At 42.7% G+C, this 20,461-nt stretch overlaps 1 protein-coding gene across 2 annotated transcripts in view; it reads right to left on the reverse strand.

Annotated features, from left to right (window-relative positions):
• Nucleotides 1-20,461, reverse strand: part of LOC139538776 (rho GTPase-activating protein 20-like) — an 82,668-nt gene that overhangs the window by 42,967 nt on the left and 19,240 nt on the right. The window contains exon 1 of one of the 2 annotated variants that reach the window (XM_071341196.1): nt 15,205-15,631. The exons of the other annotated variant lie outside the window; for it this stretch is intronic. Within the exon in view, the coding sequence (XP_071197297.1) occupies nt 15,205-15,381 (177 nt within the window). The 5' untranslated portion in view covers nt 15,382-15,631. Of the gene's footprint in view, nt 1-15,204; nt 15,632-20,461 lie in introns of those variants that run through there. 2 annotated transcript variants of the gene reach the window in all.

The raw sequence follows: 20,461 nt of genomic DNA on the forward strand, positions 1-20,461 counted from the left end.
AATTCCCTTGCTGATGGAAGGAGGTTTTCACTCAAAATCTCACGATACATGGCCCCATTCATTCTTTCCTTTACACGGATCAGTCGTCCTGGTCCCTTTGCAGAAAAACAGCCCCAAAGCATGATGTTTCCACCCCCATGCTTCACAGTAGGTATGGTGTTCTTTGGATGCAACTCAGCATTCTTTGTCCTCCAAACACAACGAGTTGAGTTTTTACCAAAAAGTTATATTTTGGTTTCATCTGACCATATGACATTCTCCCAATCTTCTTCTGGATCATCCAAATGCTCTCTAGCAAACTTCAGACGGGCCTGGACATGTACTGGCTTAAGCAGGGGGACACGTCTGGCACTGCAGGATTTGAGTCCCTGGCGGCGTAGTGTGTTACTGATGGTAGGCTTTGTTACTTTGGTCCCAGCTCTCTGCAGGTCATTCACTAGGTCCCCCCGTGTGGTTCTGGGATTTTTGCTTGATTTGTTTGATTTTTACCGTTCTTGTGATCATTTTGACCCCACGGGGTGAGATCTTGAGTGGAGCCCCAGATCGAGGGAGATTATCAGTGGTCTACAATTTTGTTTCTGGTGTCCTTTGACAGCTCTTTGGTCTTGGCCATAGTGGAGTTTGGAGTGTGACTGTTTGAGGTTGTGGACAGGTGTCTTTTATACTGATAACAAGTTCAAACAGGTGCCATTAATACAGGTAACGAGTGGAGGACAGAGGAGCCTCTTAAAGAAGAAGTTACAGGTCTGTGAAAGCCAGAAATCTTGCTTGTTTGTAGGTGACCAAATACTTATTTTCCACCATAATTTGCAAATAAATTCATTAAAAATCCTACAATGTGATTTTCTGGATTTTTTTCTCTCGTTTCGTCTGTCATAGTTGAAGTGTACCTATGATGAAAATTACAGGCCTCTCTCATCTTTTTAAGTGGGAGAACTTGCACAATTGGTGGCTGACTAAATACTTTTTTGCCATTATCAAAAACAAATGATGATTAGCAAATAAATATGCAAGACAAAATGTTTCCTGATTAACACGGCACATTTTACAAACATATGTATTGCTTTGCAAACAGTGGTCAAATATGTTTTTGTAATTGTAACAACATTTGTGACTCCATGGATTACATGTGACAGGCATTTTACATATTTGTGACTTGTATGACATTTGTGAGTTGCTGCAACGTGTGCGCTGGGAGTTGGGAAGCAAGTTCAGGGAGTGCATAATTTAATAAACAAATGAACAAAACAAGAAACGCGAACAACACACAGACAGGAAACTGAAACAGAAACAATGGGACCTGGGGAATTAACCAAAGGGAATGACATATATAGGGCAGGGAAACAAGGAGGTGATGGAGTCCAGGTGAGTCTGATGACGGGCAGGTGCGCGTAATGATGGTGACAGGTGTGCGCCATAATGAGCAGCCTGATGACCTAGAGGCCGGAGAGGGAGCACACGTGACAGTACCCCCTCCCCGATGCGCGGATCAAGCCGCCGGACGAAGACCAAAAAGACGATCCCGGGGATCAGGAGCGGACCGGTCACCCCTGCTGATGCGCGGGAACCTGTCGCCGGTTGGGACGCAGGAACCTGACGATCCGGTGGAAGCAGGGGACCCTGGCGATCCGGCGAAGGCATGAAAGCCCAACGAGCCGGTGGAAGCAGGGGAGCCTGGCGATCCGGCGAAGGCATGAAAGCCCAACGAGCCGGTGGAAGCAGAGGACCCTGGCGATCCGGCGAAGGCATGAAAGCCCAACGAGCCGGTGGAAGCAGGGGACCCTGGCGATCCGGCGAAGGCATGAAAGCCCAACGAGCCGGTGGAAGCAGAGGACCCTGGCGATCCGGCGAAGGCATGAAAGCCCAACGAGCCGGTGGAAGCAGGGGAGCCTGGCGATCCGGCGAAGGCATGAAAGCCCAACGAGCCGGTGGAAGCAGGGGAGCCTGGCGATCCGGCGAAGGCATGAAAGCCCGACGAGCCGGCTGAGGCAGGGGAGCCTGGCCATCCGGCTGAGACGTGAGATGCTGACCATCCGGCTGAGGTGTGAGAGCCTGGCCATCCGGGCTGAGGCGTGAGAGCCTGACCATCCGGCTGAGGCGTGAGAGCCTGACCATCCGGCTGAGGCGTGTCACGCCTGACCATCCGGGCTGAGGCGTGAGAGCCTGACCATCCGGCTGAGGCGTGAAAGCCTGTAGCGGCTTCCGAACCCGACGTCATTCCACCTGACACAAAAAAAACACTCCCTGATGCTTCCCTTAGGTGACGCGTTATTCTGTAATGATGTGCGCTGAGAGTCAGGAAGCAAGTTCAGGGAGTGAATGTTTCAATAAATAAACGCAACTAAATACAAAACAATCAACACAAACAACACACAGACATGAAACAGAAACAATAACGCCTGGGGAAGGAATCAAAGGGAGTGACATATATAGGGAAGGTAATCAGGGAGGTGATGGAGTCTGAAGACGTGCAGGTGTGCGTAATGATGGTGACAGGTGTGCGCCATAACGAGCAGCCTGGTGACCTAGAAGCCGGAGAGGGAGTGCACATGACAGTTGCTACATATTTGTGAGTTGCATTTTATGGATCAGTTTGTGCATAATTAATATACGGCATCCAGATTAGGACATCCTCAGTTCTCATAAAAATAATATAAAAATGAATATATCACAATTACATCTGTTTGGTATCCTAGCTTCCTTTCCTATCTTAATTTCGTACTTAACTAGTTTCCTTTCAGTGATCCCATCCCATCCCTTCCTTTCCTCCCCTCCTTTGCTTTCCTTGCTCTCTATCCTCCTTACCGAACTCCCTTTCCTTTCCTCATTTCATATCTTCCATTCCTACTTTCCTAGCTTCAGTTCCGTGATTCCTTTCCTATCCACCCCTCCTTTGCTTTCCTAGCGCTCTTTCCTCCTTTTCTTGCTCCCTTTTCTTCCCTCTCCTCCTTTCCTATATCCATTTCCTCCTTTCCTAGATTCCTTTGCTTCCTTTCCTTCTTTTCCTCCCCTGCTTTGCTTTCCCCATCTTCCATTCCTCCTTTAATTTCTTCCTTTCCTCCTTTCCTAGCTTTATTTCCTCCGTTCCTTGCTCCCTTTACTTCCTAGTTTATTTTCTTCTACTTTCCTAGCTTCCTTTCCTTCTATCCTATGCTTCCCTTCCTTCCTTTCTTCTCCTTTCTAGATAACTTTCTTACTTTCCTAGCTCCCTTTCCTGCTTTCATTGCTTCCATTCTTCCCTAGCCTCCATTCAGCTCCTTTCCTAGATCCCTTTCCTCTTTTCCTAAATACCTTTCCTTGGAAAGGAGGAAAGGGAACTAGGAAAGGAAAGTTGGAAAGGAAGCTATGAGTGGCGGAAAGGAAAATGAGCTAGAAGACGATTAGGAAGCTAGAAAAGGAATGTGGGAAGGGGATCTAGGGAAGGAGGAAAGGAAAGGGTGCTAGAAAAGGAAAGGAAGAAAGGGGGCTAGGAAATGAAGCTCAGAAAGGATAAGAGGATAGGAGCTAGGAAAGGAAAAGAGGAAAGGGTCCTGGGAAAGGAAATGCGGAAAGGGAACTAGGAAATTATTAAATAAAGCTAGGAAAGGAAGAAAGTAAAGGAAATTAGGGAAGGACCAACAAAAAGAAGAAAGGAAGCTAGGTAAGAGGAAAGGAAAGAGAGTTGGTTAAGTATAGGAGGAAAGAGAGCGAGAAAAGCAAAGGACGGGAGGAAAGGAAGGGATCAAGGAAAGGCAGCTAGGAAAGGAAGATAGGAAAGACCAAGGAAAGAAGGAAAGGGAGCTAGAAAAGGATAGGAGGAAAGGGAGCTAGGAAAGCAGAGGAGTGGAGGAAAGGAAGGGATCAAGCAAAATAAGCTATAAAAGGAGGAAATTAAGTTAGAAATGCATCGGTTTTGTATCCTTTAAGTAATTATTTGATATATTCATTTTTACCTTATTTTTATGAGAATTTAGGATGTCCTATTCTGGATGCCGTATTTTAAATCTGCACAACTGGCAAATATGTGAGGCCACTCACAATATGTGGAGCAACTCACAAATGTAATGCAAGTCACATATTTTACCACTGTTGTGTTTTCAAAGCAAGAACATTTTTCTAAAATGTGCTGTGTTACAAAAAGACTTGTCTTGCATTTATTTGCTAATCGTCATTTGCTTTTGTTAATTATGACTTATTTGCTTTTGGACCATGACATATGTTTGTGAAACTCAATTGGCATATTTACAGACTATGATTTTTATTTAAAGGTTGCATTCTGTATTTTCAAAACACATATTTTGTTGGTGACTCACTACTCATACAGTATATTAAACATTTTGATAGAAATATATCTCCATAGATTTACCCAGTGAACTCAATCATGAGGACAACCTGTATGGACCTTTCCAAACGATCCTTTTTTCATTGGTTGCACGCATTTAGAGGGAAACCAATGAAAAGAGAACTTCTCTCATAACCATATCTGAGAACTTCTCTCATAAACATAACTGTTATGAGAGAACAGTTTAGAATAATAGAATTGTTAGAATGGAAATTTGTCTTCTGCCTTTCCCAACACCCCCAGATAATGCTCCCAAATGAGCTTTATGAAGGTAAGAACCAAACCTTTCCACACCTGTTGGCCTCTCTCTGGTCTCCTCTCAACCACGTTGTCTGTGGATGTTCACACACACACACACACACACACACACACACACACACACACACACACACACACACACACACACACACACACACACACACACACACACACACACACACACACACACACACACACACACACACACACACACACACACACACACGTGAAGCAGCACAAGGTCAGCCGCAGTGGAGCACCACTCCCCAGGGCCGTAACCAGGGTCTGCGTTTTAGTGAGGTCCGAAAGTTAAAGCTCATTTACTGCATTTCTATACAATTTAAGTACTGCTGTATCTTCATTCACCTTTCTTTTTTTTCTTTTTTTTTTAAATATTTTCTTTTTGCATTTTCCAATTAACAACATTCAAGACAAACGTGAAAAGATATTAGACAACAATAGGACAAAGTGACAGTAACAGATGAGCGTAACAAAGAAAGTAAAAATCAAACAAATTATAATTATATATACAAACAAACATACAATAAAAAAAGATTATAATGAGACCTTGGATCATATGGTCACCTGCCGTAGGCTACATATTATACATTACGTGTGAAACATTATATAAGGATAATATAGAGATTCATTCAATGTGATGTGGGGGGAGATTCTCCATATAGTCAATAAAAGGTTGCCAAATTCTGTAGAATGTGTTTAACTTATTCCTCAAGCGGTAAGTGATTTTCTCCAGTGGGATACAACTATTAACTTCTGATAGCCACATTGCAACTGGCAGGGGGGAATCCAATTTCCATTTCAAGGCAATACATTTCTTGGCAATCGCTAGCAATATTTCTGTTAGCTTTATAGTATGGCTTTGCCTAAGATTGGTGTTAGTAAAGTTGCCCAGTAGACAGAACTCCGGGTCTAAAGGGAATGCAACCCCATGAATTGAGGATATGGTGTCGCATACCCCCTGCCAGAAACCGTGTAGTTTTGAACACTGCCAAGTGGAATGGAGGAATGTTCCTTCATCTGAGCCACATCTAAAACATAGGGAGGAGATATCAGGGTTGAACTTGTGCAGTCTAGATGGCGTGATATAGAGCTGATGGAGGAAATTAAACTGGATCAGTCTGTATCTGGAGTTCAGTGTGGATGTAACACCATTCCTGCATAGGTCACTCCACAGACCCTCCTCAAGATCAATACCCAGATCTTTTTCCCATCTAAGTCGGGGTTTATCTAGCCCAGGCAGTGTTAGTCCTGACATAAGAGCATCGTAAACACGGGAAATGGTCTTGAACAGTGGTTGGTCTGCGTGGCAGAGTTGTTCAATAGGTGACATCTTAGGTAGGTTCCATTGTCCCTTGAGAGACACCCTAATAAAGTTTCGTAGTTGTAGGTAGCTAAAGAAGTCCCTGTTAGGCAAGTGGTATTTCTGTTTCAGCTGATCAAAAGACATAAGAACTCCCTCCTCGTAACAATGTTCCAGAAGAGTGATCCCCTTATCGGACCATGGTCTAAAGTTACTATTCTGGAAAAACATAGGAATCAATCTATTGTTCCATAAAGGGGTTTTAGGGGAAAGGAATCCCCCTCGTCCGAACAGCTCTTGCAGTTTGCACCATGTCAGGACTGAATGTATGATTAAAGGGTTGTCTGTGATGGTTTTTATAGATTTTCTGTCCCATTTGTAAAACAATTCTGCCCCAGTGTCATCGTTTACCTCAAGCTTTTCAATGTTCAACCATGAGGGAGAGGGAGCCTTATCAAACCTCTGAGCCAGAAACCTAGACTGTGCTGCCCAGTAGTACATTCTAAAATTGGGGAGGTTTAAGCCTCCTTGACTGTAATCCAGGGTCAGTTTATCCAGGCCAACCCTAGGGGTTTTGCCGTGCCAGATAAACCGTCTGGTCATCTTGTCGAGAGAGGAAAAGAATGCTGCGGGGACAGGGATAGGGAGAGATTGAAACAGATATAGACATCTGGGCAGGACATTCATTTTAATTACATTGACTCTACCCAGTAGAGTGAGAGGTAAGTCCATCCATTTACAAAGGTCACCCTCCACCTTTTGTAACAAACTGGCCAGATTGAGTTTATAGAGGTTGTTCAAGTTACCATCCACCATTATGCCCAAATATGTGAAGCCCATAGGCGACCATCTAAAAGGAAACTTGTGCTTGATGGTATGATGGTCAAAGACAGACAACGGTAAGATTTCGCTTTTATCTAAATTGACCTTATATCCAGAGAAAGAACTATAACACTGTAGTAGGATCTGCAAGTGAGAGAGGGAGTGTTCTGGGTTTGTTAGAAATAAGATAAGGTCGTCCGCAAAGAGTGATAATTTATGGGTATGGGGGCCCACCTCAAAGCCATGTATGTCATGGCACGTTCTAATAGCCTCAGCCAACGGTTCGATGGCGAGGGCAAAGAGGTGGGGGCTAATTGGGCAACCTTGTCTGTTCCCCCTATAGAGAGGGAAAGAGGAGGAAGTAATCCTAGCTTTAGGAGATTTGTAGAGTGATTTTATCAAATTTACAAACACGGTGCCTAAACCAAACTTTTCCAAGACGCGGAAGAGGTATGGCCATTCAACCCTATCAAAGGCCTTTTCAGCATCGAGGGAGACTGCGACACTAGGTATTTTGTTTTTGTTAGCAAGGTGAATTATATCAAAGAACCTTCTGAGATTATTGGAGGTCAATCTATTAATTATGAAGCCAGTCTGATCTGGGTTGACCAACAGGGGAAGACATGACTCCAGTCTCTTAGATAGCATCTTGGTGACCAGTTTACAATCTGTGTTAAGGAGAGAGATTGGTCTATATGAGGCACACTTTAGTGGATTTTTCCCTTTCTTGTGGATTACAGTAATTACTGCTTGAGAGAAAGACTCTGGAAAGTAGTTGTCTTCCCTGGCTTTTTTAAGTACCTCCATAAGGTAGGGGACCAACAGCTCCCTAAATTCTTTATAGAACTCTGGAGGGAAGCCATCCTCCCCAGGAGATTTATTAGAAGGTAAGGATTTAATGGCCTCCAACAATTCAGGAACTGAGAAGTGTTCACTCAGGCGCTCGCTGTCTTCCCCTGACAGGCATGGGAGGTTGAGAGAGGCGAGAAAGGAGTCGATCTCTGATAGATCATCGCTTGATTGGGAAGTGTAGAGGTCTTCATAGTATTTCTTAAAAGTATTATTAATTTCAGTAGGGTCGAAAGATATCTCATTAGTAAGAGTTTCTATAGCATTAATTGTCCTCTTACTTTCCTCTGCTTTCAGTTGCCATGCCAATACTTTGTGAGCTTTCTCTCCAAGCTCGTAATAACGCTGTTTTGATTTAGTGATGGCCCTCTCAGCTTGATATGTGTTCAGAATATTATATTTCAGTTTTTTATTTACCAAAAGCCTGTATAGATCTTTAGTCGGGCCTCTTTGGTAGGTTTTCTCTAGCTCTGAGATTTCAGATTCAAGGGCACTCAGTTCCGCACCGTGTTTTCTCTTCAGCCCTTTAGTATAGGAAATGATCTGTCCCCTCAGATAGGCCTTCAATGTGTCCAAAATAATGAAACTGTCAGGAGTGGAGGGTTTGTTTGTCAAAGTGAAAATATTGATCTGCTCTTTGATGAATGCACAAAATTCAGGTTGCTTTAGGAGTGTAGAATTTAGTCTCCATCTATACGCTCCATTTACCTTGGTAGGAATGGAGATTGATAATACCAGGGGAGAATGGTCACTAAGCAATCTGGGGAGATAATCGACATCTAACACTCTATGAAACAGTTGTGTCGATATTAAAAAGTTATCTATGCGTGTGTGTGTCTTGTGTGGGTGTGAATAAAAAGAGTAGTCCCTATCCTGTGGGTGCAACTGTCTCCAGATGTCTAGTAAATTGAGATCTTTCATGAATGACATGGTGAGCTTGCTGGCTTTGGTAAGAAGTGAGGGTTTATCAGAGGACCTATCAAGAACTGTATCTAAACAAAAATTAAAATCTCCTCCAACCAGTAGCCATCCTGGTGGTGCTTGAGCAACCTGAAGGAAGACATTCTGAATAAACATATGGTCATCGAAGTTAGGAGCATAGATATTCAATAGGGTCCAAGACTCTGAAAACATATGCCCCTGCACCAAAACAAACCTGCCAGAGGGATCAGAGATGGTGTTGTTGACGCAGAAGGGGATGTGTCTACTTATCAAAATTGCAGTTCCTCTTGCTTTGGAGTTAAAAGAGGACGCAACAACTTGTCCTACCCATTCCCTCTTCAATTTCTTGTGTTCACTGGCTGTGAGATGTGTTTCTTGTAAAAACACAATGTCAGCCTTTAATTTCTTAAGGTATGTATAGACTCTCTTCCTTTTAATCGGGCTGTTAAGACCTTTTACGTTGAATGTGACATATTTTAGTGGATTAAGCATAGTTGGGTTTCAAGTATGTAACTGAATGGAAATCTATCATATGTAGATAGTTAGGAAATGTTTCAACTTTGGTTTTAACACAGAAGTGACCTATGTGTCTCTTTAGGGAGGAAACAATAAACATAGAAAAAAGGGGAAAAAAATAAAGAAACCCACCCACCCCGATTGTTAGACTAAAACCACAATCCCAACAATCAAACATGAATACACTTGTAGAGATACGTTGCTGCTCGCTTTCCATCTTGCTCTTACTAGCTAAACCTTGGCGTAAACTAAAACCTGCGAGCTCTCTAAATTGAAAACAAACGTTGTGAATAGACATTTATGGCTGAAAATTTACTGCCCACGGTAAGGGCTGCTTGAGTCTCTTTTCGAAAGATTAACATAAATGAGGGGGAAAGCAGTGGGCCTAAACCCACTTATTGCTTCGCCCAGCGATATGGACTAAACCAAAATATACTCTCCTGTAAGTGTAATAGAACTCACCCCGGAAAGGTACGGTTAGTTGAAAATGTACAAATCAATTATAGCGACCGGAGGATATCAGCGGTTCAGTCCGGATAAGAGAAAACAAACAAACTGCATCTTATCCCCCAAAGAGACCGTCCTGGCTCAGACGTTGCTCAGTTCTTTGAGAAAAGTGTACACTTCTCCCGGTGTGTTGAAGAGATGGCTTCGGCCTTTGTACTGAACTTTCATCCGCGCAGGGTGGATGAGGTAGCCGATGATGTTCTTCTCCTTCAGTGCTTTGGCGGCAGGTCTGAACTGCTTGCGACGTCTTGCGAGATCCGCGCTCATATCCGGGAAAAGGCTGACCCTCTTGCCATCAATGGTTATGTCCCCTTTGGCTCTTGCGAGTTGCAGTACCTTCTCTCTGTCTTGGAAACGGAGGAACCTGATCAGGACGGCCCGTGGGGGCTCATCTGGCCGGGGTTTCGGCGCTGATGTTCTGTGGGCGCGTTCGATTTCCAGTGGCTTGGTGAAGTTGATTGTGCCTAGGACATCCGGGATCCATTGATTGAAGAAACGGACCGGGTCACGGCCCTCGCTGTCCTCTTTCAATCCCACCACACTGATATTACTACGTCTGCTCTGGTTCTCCATCTGATCTACCTTGTTTTTTAGGTAGGCATTGTCCTTTTGCAGTTGTATCAAGACCTGGTCATGTCGAGCGATGGTGTCTTCAACTGTGCTAATGCGCAACTCTGCCTCAGTCGTTCTCAAAAGGAGATCATTCATGGAGGATTTCAGGTCGTCAATGGAAGAATGGAGTTCAGCCGTTTTCTTATCGATTTTCATAGAAAGGCCTTTGTTACCATCCTGAATTTCCCGGAGGAGAGTAGCCAGCATGTCGGCAGGCTCGCAAGAGGCCGAGCGCAACAGTCTGGAACTGTCATTTGAGTTATGAGGGCTAATGCTAATCTTGCTAGCTGTAGCGTTATCGTTATCTTGGGAATCAACCACGTTTTGGTCGTCCTTCTTGCCTCTCGGTCGGAGGTCCATGGCTCTTTGGGAAGGTAAGTACTTGAAAATTTATCAGCCGATGTTAGAATATTGTTTCAACGTTGTTATTTAGGTAATAATAGAATAACTTTGAAGAGCTCGGTTTGTCAACGTCTGCTCAGCTCCGCGGCATCACGTGCTCTCTCTCATTCACCTTTCTTTTGCCCTAGGACTATACAGCTGATTTAAATCATCAAAGCTTGGTGAAGAGTTCATTATTTGAATCAGCTGTGTAGTGCTCGGGCAAACAACTAAATATGCAATGCTTGGGGTCCCCAGGACCAAGTTTGGGAAACGCTGACATAGCCTATTAGCTATAAAATTAGCTGCTACATATTAACTCACATTAACTCAGCAGGAAAAGTATTTTATTAACAAAAAGTAAACAAATTAGTTTGCTTTACAGATTTTGGTTGTTGTTGCCGTTTTAAAGCTAATTTCTGGCAATTCTACAAATGTTGCCATGACTTATGTCATGTTAATATATCCGAGTGAGATTGACTAACACAATCAAATGGGGGGCCACATGGAGTTTAGGGCCTCTGGGCACATGTAATTCAGACATGATTACTACAAGTTTGGAAAGCTAGCCAGACTAACTAGACTAATTTACCAAGCTAAAAAACATTAACTTACATGGGCTAATTGAGTGCATGTCAGTGATTGACATATAACAAAAGGAAAACTGCTGATGCACAACTAAGTTTCAAAATTGCACCTTGTGAATCCTACTATTCTAACTCAACAGGAAGTTTAGACTCTGACTGAGTTCCCCCCCAAAATAAAACACACACACATATACACACACCTACTCATTACGGGGTCTTTATTTGTACTCTTCTCTACATTGTAGGATAATAGTGAAGACATAAAAACTATTAAATAACACACATAGAATCATGTAGAAACCAAAAAAGTGTTAAATCAAAATATATTTTATATTTGAGATTCTTCAAAGTAGCCACCTGTAAGAACCAACGCTGGAGATGAGAAGCAGACACGAAGTGTTGAACATTTCATTTAGCACAGACATGGAACAGCGTCAGAACCAGGTAATACACAGACAAACCATACATATTCATTGATTAATTATTGTTGGCTCAGAATTTATTATTATACGTGATCTTCCTGTCTGGGTTGGCGCCCCCCCTTGGGTTGTGCCGTGGCGGAGATCTTTGTGGGCTATACTAGGCCTTGTCTCAAGATGGTAAGTTGGTGGTTGAAGATATCCCTCTAGTGGTGTGGGGGCTGTGCTTTGGCAAAGTGGGTGGGGTTATATCCTTCCTGTTTGGCTCTGTCCGGGGGTATCATCGGATGGGGCCACAGTGTCTCCTGACCCCTCCTGTCTCAGCCTCCAGTATTTATGCTGCAGTAGTTTATGTGTCGGGGGGCTAGGGTCAGTCTGTTATATCTGGAGTACTTCTCCTGTCTTATCCAGTGTCCTGTGTGAATTTAAGTATGCTCTCTCTAATTCTCTCTTTCTTTCTCTCTCTCGGAGGACCTGAGCCCTAGGACCATGCCTCAGGACTACCTGGCATGATGACTCCTTGCTGTCCCCAGTCCACCTGGCCGTGCTGCTGCTCCAGTTTCAACTGTTCTGCCTGCGGCAATGGAACCCTGACCTGTTCACCGGGCGTGCTACCTGTCCCAGACCTGCTGTTTTCAACTCTCTAGAGACCGCAGGAGCGGTAGAGATACTCTTAATGATAGGCTATGAAAAGCCAACTGACATTTACTCCTGAGGTGCTGACTTGCTGCACCCTCGACAACTACTGTGATTATTATTATTTGACCATGCTGGTCATTTATGAACATTTGAACATCTTGGCCATGTTCTGTTATAATTTCCACCCGGCACAGCCAGAAGAGGACTGGCCACCCCTCATAGCCTGGTTCCTCTCTAGGTTTCTTCCTAGGTTTTGGCCTTTCTAGGGAGTTTTTCCTAGCCACCATGCTTCTACACCTGCATTGCTTGCTGTTTGGGGTTTTAGGCTGGGTTTCTGTACAGCACTTTGAGATATCAGCTGATGTAAGAAGGGCTATATAAATACATTTGATTTGATTATTATCAGTAGTAATCACCAACACATTAATTGCATACTACAGTGCCTTCAGAAAGTATTCCCACACCTTTACTTTTTCCACATTTTGATGTTACAGCTTGAATTTAAAATTGATTAAATGTAGATTTTTTCTGTCACTGGCCTACACACAATAGCCCATAATGTCAAAATTGAATGATGTTTTTAACATTTTTACAAATTCATTAAAATGACAAGCTGAAATGTCTTGAGTGAATAAGTATTCAACCCCTTTTTTATGGCAAGCCTAAATAAGTTAAGGAGTAAAAATGTGAATGACTACCTCATCTCTGTACCCCACACATACAATTATCTGTAAGGTCCTTCAGTCGAGCAGTGAATTTCAAACACAGAGTCAACCACAACGACCAGGGAGGTTTTCAGTGCCTCGCAAAGAAGGGCACCTATTGTTAGATGGGTAAAAAAACTGAAAAAAATACATTGAATATCCCTTTGAGCATGGTGAAGTTATTCATTACATTTTGGATGGTGTATCAATACATCGAGTCACTACAAGGATACAGGCAACCATAACTCAGTTGCCAGAGAGGAAGGAAACCACTCAGTGATTTCACCATGAGGCCAATGGTGACTTTAAAATGATTACAGAGTTTAGTGGCTGTGATAGGAGACAACTGAGGATGGATCAACAACATTGTAGTTACTCTACAATACTGTACAGAATAAAAAATATTCCAAAACATGAATCCTGTTTGCAACAAGTCATTAAAGTAATACTGCCAAAATATGGTAAAGCAATTAACTTTTAGTTGTGAATACAAAGTTTTATTTTTGTGGCAAATCCAATACAACACATTACTGAGTACCACTCTCCATATTTTCAAGTATAGTGGTGGCTGCATCATGTTATGGGTATGCTTATAATCGTTAAGTACTGGGGAGATTTTCAGGATAAAAAACAAACGTAATGGAGCTACAGTAAGCACAGGCAAAATCCTAGAGGAAAACCTGGTTCACTCTGCATTCCATCAGACACTGGGAAATTAATTTACCTTTCAGGAGGACAATAACCTGAAACACAAGGCGGAATCTACTGTACACTAGAATTGCTTACCAAGTAGACAGTGAATGTTCCTGAGTGGCCGAGTTACAGTTTTGATTGAAATCTACCTGAAAACCGATGGCAGGACCTGAAAATGATGGGCAAATTATGCAAAATCCAGGTATGGAAAGCTTTTAGAGATTTACCCAGAAAGACTCACAGCTGTAATCGCTGCCAAAGGTGCTTCTACAAAGTATTGACTCAGGGGTGTAAATATTTATGTAAATGAGATATTTCTGTATTTCATTCTCAATAAATGTACAATCATTTCTAAAAACATGTTTTCACTTTTTCATTATGAGGTAGTGTGTATAGATGGGTGAGAAAAAAATATTTAATCCATTTTGCATTCAGGCTGTAACACAACATAATGTGGACTAAATCAAGGGGTATGAATGCTTTCTGAAAGCACTGTATACTACAAATACATATTATGTGTTAGGTTTGTTTATGTGTTAGGTTTGTATAATAAAGTTCCTTCTAATGGTGAAGAGTAGCTGCGTTGAAGGAAACATCGTGATATTTGCACTGAAACTGAAGCTATTTGCAAGTCTAAAGCAATCATATTTATACCATGAATTCTGTGAATTAACATTAACTCAACTAAAACTAAATGGGATTATGCTGAGCGGGGCGAAAGGCCAGACAGTAGGTCCAACTATTGACTCCCAGTGAGTGCAGAGCCCCTCGAACACAGCGCCACTCTTGTCTATCTGGTGATTATCATTCCCAATTGATTTGTGATCTAGAGCAGATTTGTGACTACAGCCACGCATTGTTCATTTGCTTCCATATTGTAACATTTTTAAGTCGAATAGGTCTACTGTATATGTCTGTAAACTGTAACCAATCTTTAGCTCATCAAACTTTGAGGAGACTGACTCAGAGGAATGTAAATATAGATGAAATGGAATGTTAAACATTTTTCAGAATATGCTCTCTTTATTTTTATCTTGGCCTATTGATTATCTAATTGTTTGCCGAAATTTGCATTGGGTGGCATGCGTAATTTTATGTATGCGTAATTTACACAAATTTAATAACTAATCAATTTCAAATTAGCCTGGATTAGGCTACAAAAATGGGTCTTATCATTTTCTTATAACGCATTATAAACGATAATATAATTACGGAGCAGTTGTCTGAAATTATGAAATAAACCAAAAATAAACAGTAATAAGTAACCTTGTGAAATACTATTTAAAGTTAAAGCGCAGGAATCCATCCATGAAACCAAGTGGCACAAAGAGAAGACCCAGATTGAACCAGATGGAATCATAGATGACAACATACCCTCAAAACATGACCAGTAACTCTCAATAGCATATGTGAATAATGCACACAACCCAGATTAGGCTGGAAGTTTAATGATCATGTCAAATCCCATTGAACCTATACTGTGTCAACAATAGCCTACCACAGCAAACATGCAGGGCATGCTACCAGGAATTAGATCATATAGAGTTGAGCAAGTGGCAAACCCAATGACAAACCCAAAAGAAGATCAGTAATTCAGTACCATCCATGCCGTACAATCCAAAATCCACATTACCTTTTTGCTGTCTGGCAGCGCGCAGAGCTTGCTGCCCCCTGTCAAAGAACCAGACCTATTCTGTCCGATAGTTCCCTGCTGTGGCGACATGGTTTCCATCAAGGCTACTACAGTAGATCGACTTGGAGACTGCTGCTGCTTCAAACCACAGCGCACGTATTCATATTCCCATTGCATCCAAAGTTATCCAGCGACAGGACCAAACGAATAAAGAGGTAAACCGGTGAGAAATTCATAATTCACGGCAATATAACGGGTAAAAAGGAAACAATACGCGTTAAATAAACCTGGACTGAGTTCATCACTGAAAGCTCAAAGAACGCACTGACAAATTATCATTTCTAATCGCTGTCAACGAGATCCACACGGAGTCTTTCGGTCTGAAGCAGTGTAGTCGTTTCGGCTCAAACCCATGCGTAGGTTTGCCTCTACAGTCTGAACTGAGGGCGGTCCTAGCGCCGCTGGGTGCCTAAACATGAACATTTGCTCTAATAGAGAGGTAACTGTTCTAGCTCATAAATCACATGCAAACCGTTTGCAGACCAGGTGAAGGAATGCGCTCTGCATGCCAAGAATAACATGACTAATGCAAAATCATTTACGAAGTATGAATTTTCTACTGTATATACATGACACAGTCCACCCCACTCTCTGTATGCACACCCAATAGAGTTGGTCTGTTTGCCTTCAAACAACCTGTATACATGTCTCATTTTACTATGAAAAACTGCGTGGAAGAGGAAAAATATAGTCACAGGCCTACAATAAGTTGATACATTAATTTATAACTGCTCAATTAAGCCAAACCTGTAAAACAATACTAAACGTACTGTGCCATTTAATACAATGTGTGAGATATGACACACTAGTGAGGACTGCCACTATTTATCTTTAACCAAAACGTTGGCAGGTGGCTGATTTTTACAGTATGTTTTAACTGGAACTTGTATTCTGCCTCGCCACGCTAGCTTCACCCTCACGTGCTAGCAAGCAATTACTGTTCCAAAAGTAATAAAAATAATGTTTTTTTCTGATCTTTTACCTAATGGTGGCACTATAAACATACGCAAATTCCAAATTCCAACGTGCCATACCTTCATTTTTCGTGTTACAGGAAGCATATACACATGACCCGTTTCAGGAATCTAGGCGTATGTTGCAAGTCACAACTTCACAGGAGAGCCATTTGAACGTTTTAAATGTTTTTTGAAATTGCATTTTTAACAGAAATGCCTTCTGGAACATGTGAACTTTCATGTGTCTTAATAACAAATGTTTATGCTATCTGTAAATACGAATACAATTGTTAAATTACGAGCCTTGTTGGTTAAGCCACAGAAAAAGTCAGCAACCTTCCCACTAGCCATGCTTGGCTGAGATAATGAGTGGGCTGGACATGCCGAGAGAGGAGTGCGGATTGGTCTGCAATATAGAAGTCTTCTGTGTATTTGAGCCGGTCAGTCTGTGTTGGTAATCCTGTCGAATGTGGCTTTTTAAAAACTAAGGGCAACCGTAGCATAGCATTCGTGACAGTGAGACGCGTCCATCATGCATGATGCTGTATACAGGTAAGATAGTGCGGCGTTAGCTAGCTACATTTACAGATATTACACGTTTCTAATTTTGACAGAAAGTGGTTTCATTTCAAGCTAAAGTGTACTGTTAGCTAGCTAGCTAACGTTAGCTGGCTGGCTCCCTAGCTGACGTTATTATTTGTATCCCAGAGCTGTTTGCTTGGACAGTTAGAGCCTAATGTTAGCTAGCTAACATTGAACTTGGTTGGTTAGCTCCCAGCATATTCATGCAGTGTAGTAACTACATTATTTGGCACTATGTTCATTGTTGTTTAACTAGCTAACATTAGCTGGCTGGCTCGTTAGCCAACGTTACGTGACGTGTGTGATCTTACACGTTGCTTACATAGCTAGGTTCATTGTTTACTTAGCTAGGTAGCTACATGTCTTAAGCTAAAGTGTACAACACCTGTTGAATATGGCCAGTGTCAGTAAGCGTCTGCAAAAAAAGCGTAATGAAATTGTTGCCAGCAGAACTGGTTAGTCTGTTTTCATGTTATCCATAGGTAAACAAATCATCAGCCAGAGGGTCATGTTTGCGCTCTGAATGCTCCGAGAGGAAAACGAGATGGGTGGGGCTAAAACTTAAGAGGGTGTGAACGATGCTGAATGGGTGTAGACAAAGAAGAGCTCTTCACTAAATACCAAAACATTCAAAGGACATTTTCTCAAAAGTGAGTTTACAAGTTTATCAACTTTCAAAGCAGAATTACTTTCCCATTATTCCTCAAAAATGCAGTGTATGATATACCATTTTGTAGCTATACACCAAGTCACTTGGCTCTGTCATATCCTCACATGGTCTCTCCTATCATTGCTATGCAGACGACACACAATTAATCTTCTCCTTTCCCCCCTCTGATAACCAGGTGGTGAATCGCATCTCTGCATGTCTGGCAGACATATCAGTGTGGATGACGGATCACCACCTCAAGCTGAACCTCGGCAAGACGGAGCTGCTCTTCCTCCCGGGGAAGGACTGCCCGTTCCATGATCTCGCCATCACGGTTGACAACTCCATTGTGTCCTCCTCCCAGAGTGCTAAGAACCTTGGCGTGATCCTGGACAACACCCTGTCGTTCTCAACTAACATCAAGGCGGTGACCCGTTCCTGTAGGTTCATGCTCTACAACATTCGCAGAGTACGACCCTGCCTCACGCAGGAAGCGGCGCAGGTCCTAATCCAGGCACTTGTCATCTCCCGTCTGGATTACTGCAACTCGCTGTTGGCTGGGCTCCCTGCCTGTGCCATTAAACCCCTACAACTCATCCAGAACGCCGCAGCCCGTCTGGTGTTCAACTTTCCCAAGTTCTCTCACGTCACCCCGCTCCTCCGCTCTCTCCACTGGCTTCCAGTTGAAGCTCGCATCCGCTACAAGACCATGGTGCTTGCCTACGGAGCTGTGAGGGGAACGGCACCTCCGTACCTTCAGGCTCTGATCAGGCCCTACACCCAAACAAGGGCACTGCGTTCATCCACCTCTGGCCTGCTCGCCTCCCTACCTCTGAGGAAGTACAGTTCCCGCTCAGCCCAGTCAAAACTGTTCGCTGCTCTGGCACCCCAATGGTGGAACAAACTCCCTCACGACGCCAGGTCAGCGGAGTCAATCACCACCTTCCGGAGACACCTGAAACCCCACCTCTTTAAGGAATACCTAGGATAGGATAAAGTAATCCTTCTAACCCCCCCCCCTTAAAAGAGTTAGATGCACTATTGTAAAGTGGTTGTTCCACTGGATATCATAAGGTGAATGCACCAATTTGTAAGTCGCTCTGGCTAAGAGCGTCTGCTAAATGACTTAAATGTAAATGTAAATGTAGCTCTGAGTCTTTACTTTACACTTTGTTGCTTTTATGAATTTTGTCTTGCTGCTTTTTGTTCTATGTTGCTCTGTCTGTATGCTACGTCTTGATTGTCCTATGTAGCTCTGTCTGTATGCTATGTCTTGCTTGTCCTATGTTGCTCTGCGTGTGCTCACTGCTCAATGATTGTCTATATTGTAATTGTTTTTAATAACCTGCCCAGGGACTGCGGCACTTCTACTAAAATGTTGATTAATGTGCACTGTCCCTGTAAAAATAAAATAAACAACTTTTATCCAATGTAAAAAACACAATTTCAAATTTTGCTACATAAGACCGAATCCAGGTGGTGAGTCACATACGAGGAGATAGCTGAAGTCTCTACGTATCCATTGATGTAAATATATCCTCTGTCTGATTACCAGTTTGTCCACTAGATAGCAGTAGGAGATCACGTGACATCTCTTGGCCACTTGAAACCAGTTGCGTCTGGTTTTGGTAGTGAGTCACTGTGCCAAACGGATTTTCAAGCCTGACATCTTAAAAGGACCATAGCAATCAGGGCTTTCAATTACATTGCCAGAAGTAAGATTTGAGTTCGATTTCCAAAAAGACAAGGTCTGTAGCTTTCAAATGATATGTCACTTTCGATTTTCTGATGTATTTGTTTTTTGGTGTGGAGGTGCCCCCCCCCAAACTCACCGGACCCTGTACAGGGCCCAAAACAACCACTCAGAGTTTAACAGGTCCTAATTCTCCTAACCTGCTATGTTTATTCTCCTAACCTGCTGTGTAAGTTCTCCTAACCTGCTATTAAAAGTCAAATCTGATGTTAATTTGACAAAAGCTGGATCCCTTCTAGCCATGAACCGCTCCTTCGTCCATGCTTGCGTCACCCAATGGTCCACCCGATCACTTCACTTCCCTCCATTGAAAATGAATGGCACTCTGTTGTTTCATCGCTCCCACCTTGTTATGTGTAAATGAACTGTCAGACCAGAGATAGCGCTCACTCAGTCCCTTTGATCATCAGTCTGGTGGTCTGCAATGGCGCTCATGTGGATGTCAGGTGAGCAGATGGACTTTCCCTGGAACCCACCTTGACAGACAGATTCACAAAAATGCCACATTCATTTGTTGAGTAAATTATCAATTTCTTGTCACAAAAGAGTGGCCAACTCATTTTTGTTCTTGCTTCCAAACTACACTTTAATTTCCTTGTTTATGGTTTCTCAGACTTCCCATGAAAAGCATGTCTCAATGGATAAACCAAAACTACACAAGTTTGGGTGTGTCAGAAATGTGGTTTGAGTTGCCAGTGGCGGACCATGTTTTGGTGTGGCATAGGCAATGTGTTTCCCCATATTTTCAACTCACTCATGAGTCGTGACAGTTGTTTTGAAAGACTAATGAAGCAGTAGGCCTATGGCGCTGGTATAGGCTAGTCACTTGAGTCACAGAATAGCCTATGACTATTAGGCCTTGATATCGTCCCAAAATTAAGCCTTTTTTGAAGATACCACATTTGCAAGTGTTGCGGCTGACTATTTATCATAATGTCTAGTCTAGTTCCCTAGTTGGCACAGCAACAATGTGATATACACCTCATGGTCTGTGCCTCCCTCGGTCATTGTCAGTTCAAGGGGAAAGGGAGTTTAATTGCATCAGGGATTCTCCCTAGAAACAAGAATCAATATCTGTCTTCTTGAATGTCATCTGACATTTGCTTTGAAGAGCGACAAAGACCATTCTCCGTCAAGGTCTGGCGAGTGTTTGGAAACCAAACCTGGGGAAGGTATGGAGTTGAACAATTATCTATTTCAGTGAGGGAAAATTACTATTGACCTGGTATTTTTTCCAAGCCTGACATTCTTTCTATA

The sequence above is a fragment of the Salvelinus alpinus genome, chromosome 14 (genome assembly GCF_045679555.1).
Source record: "Salvelinus alpinus chromosome 14, SLU_Salpinus.1, whole genome shotgun sequence".
In the NCBI taxonomy this organism is placed as follows: domain Eukaryota; kingdom Metazoa; phylum Chordata; class Actinopteri; order Salmoniformes; family Salmonidae; genus Salvelinus; species Salvelinus alpinus.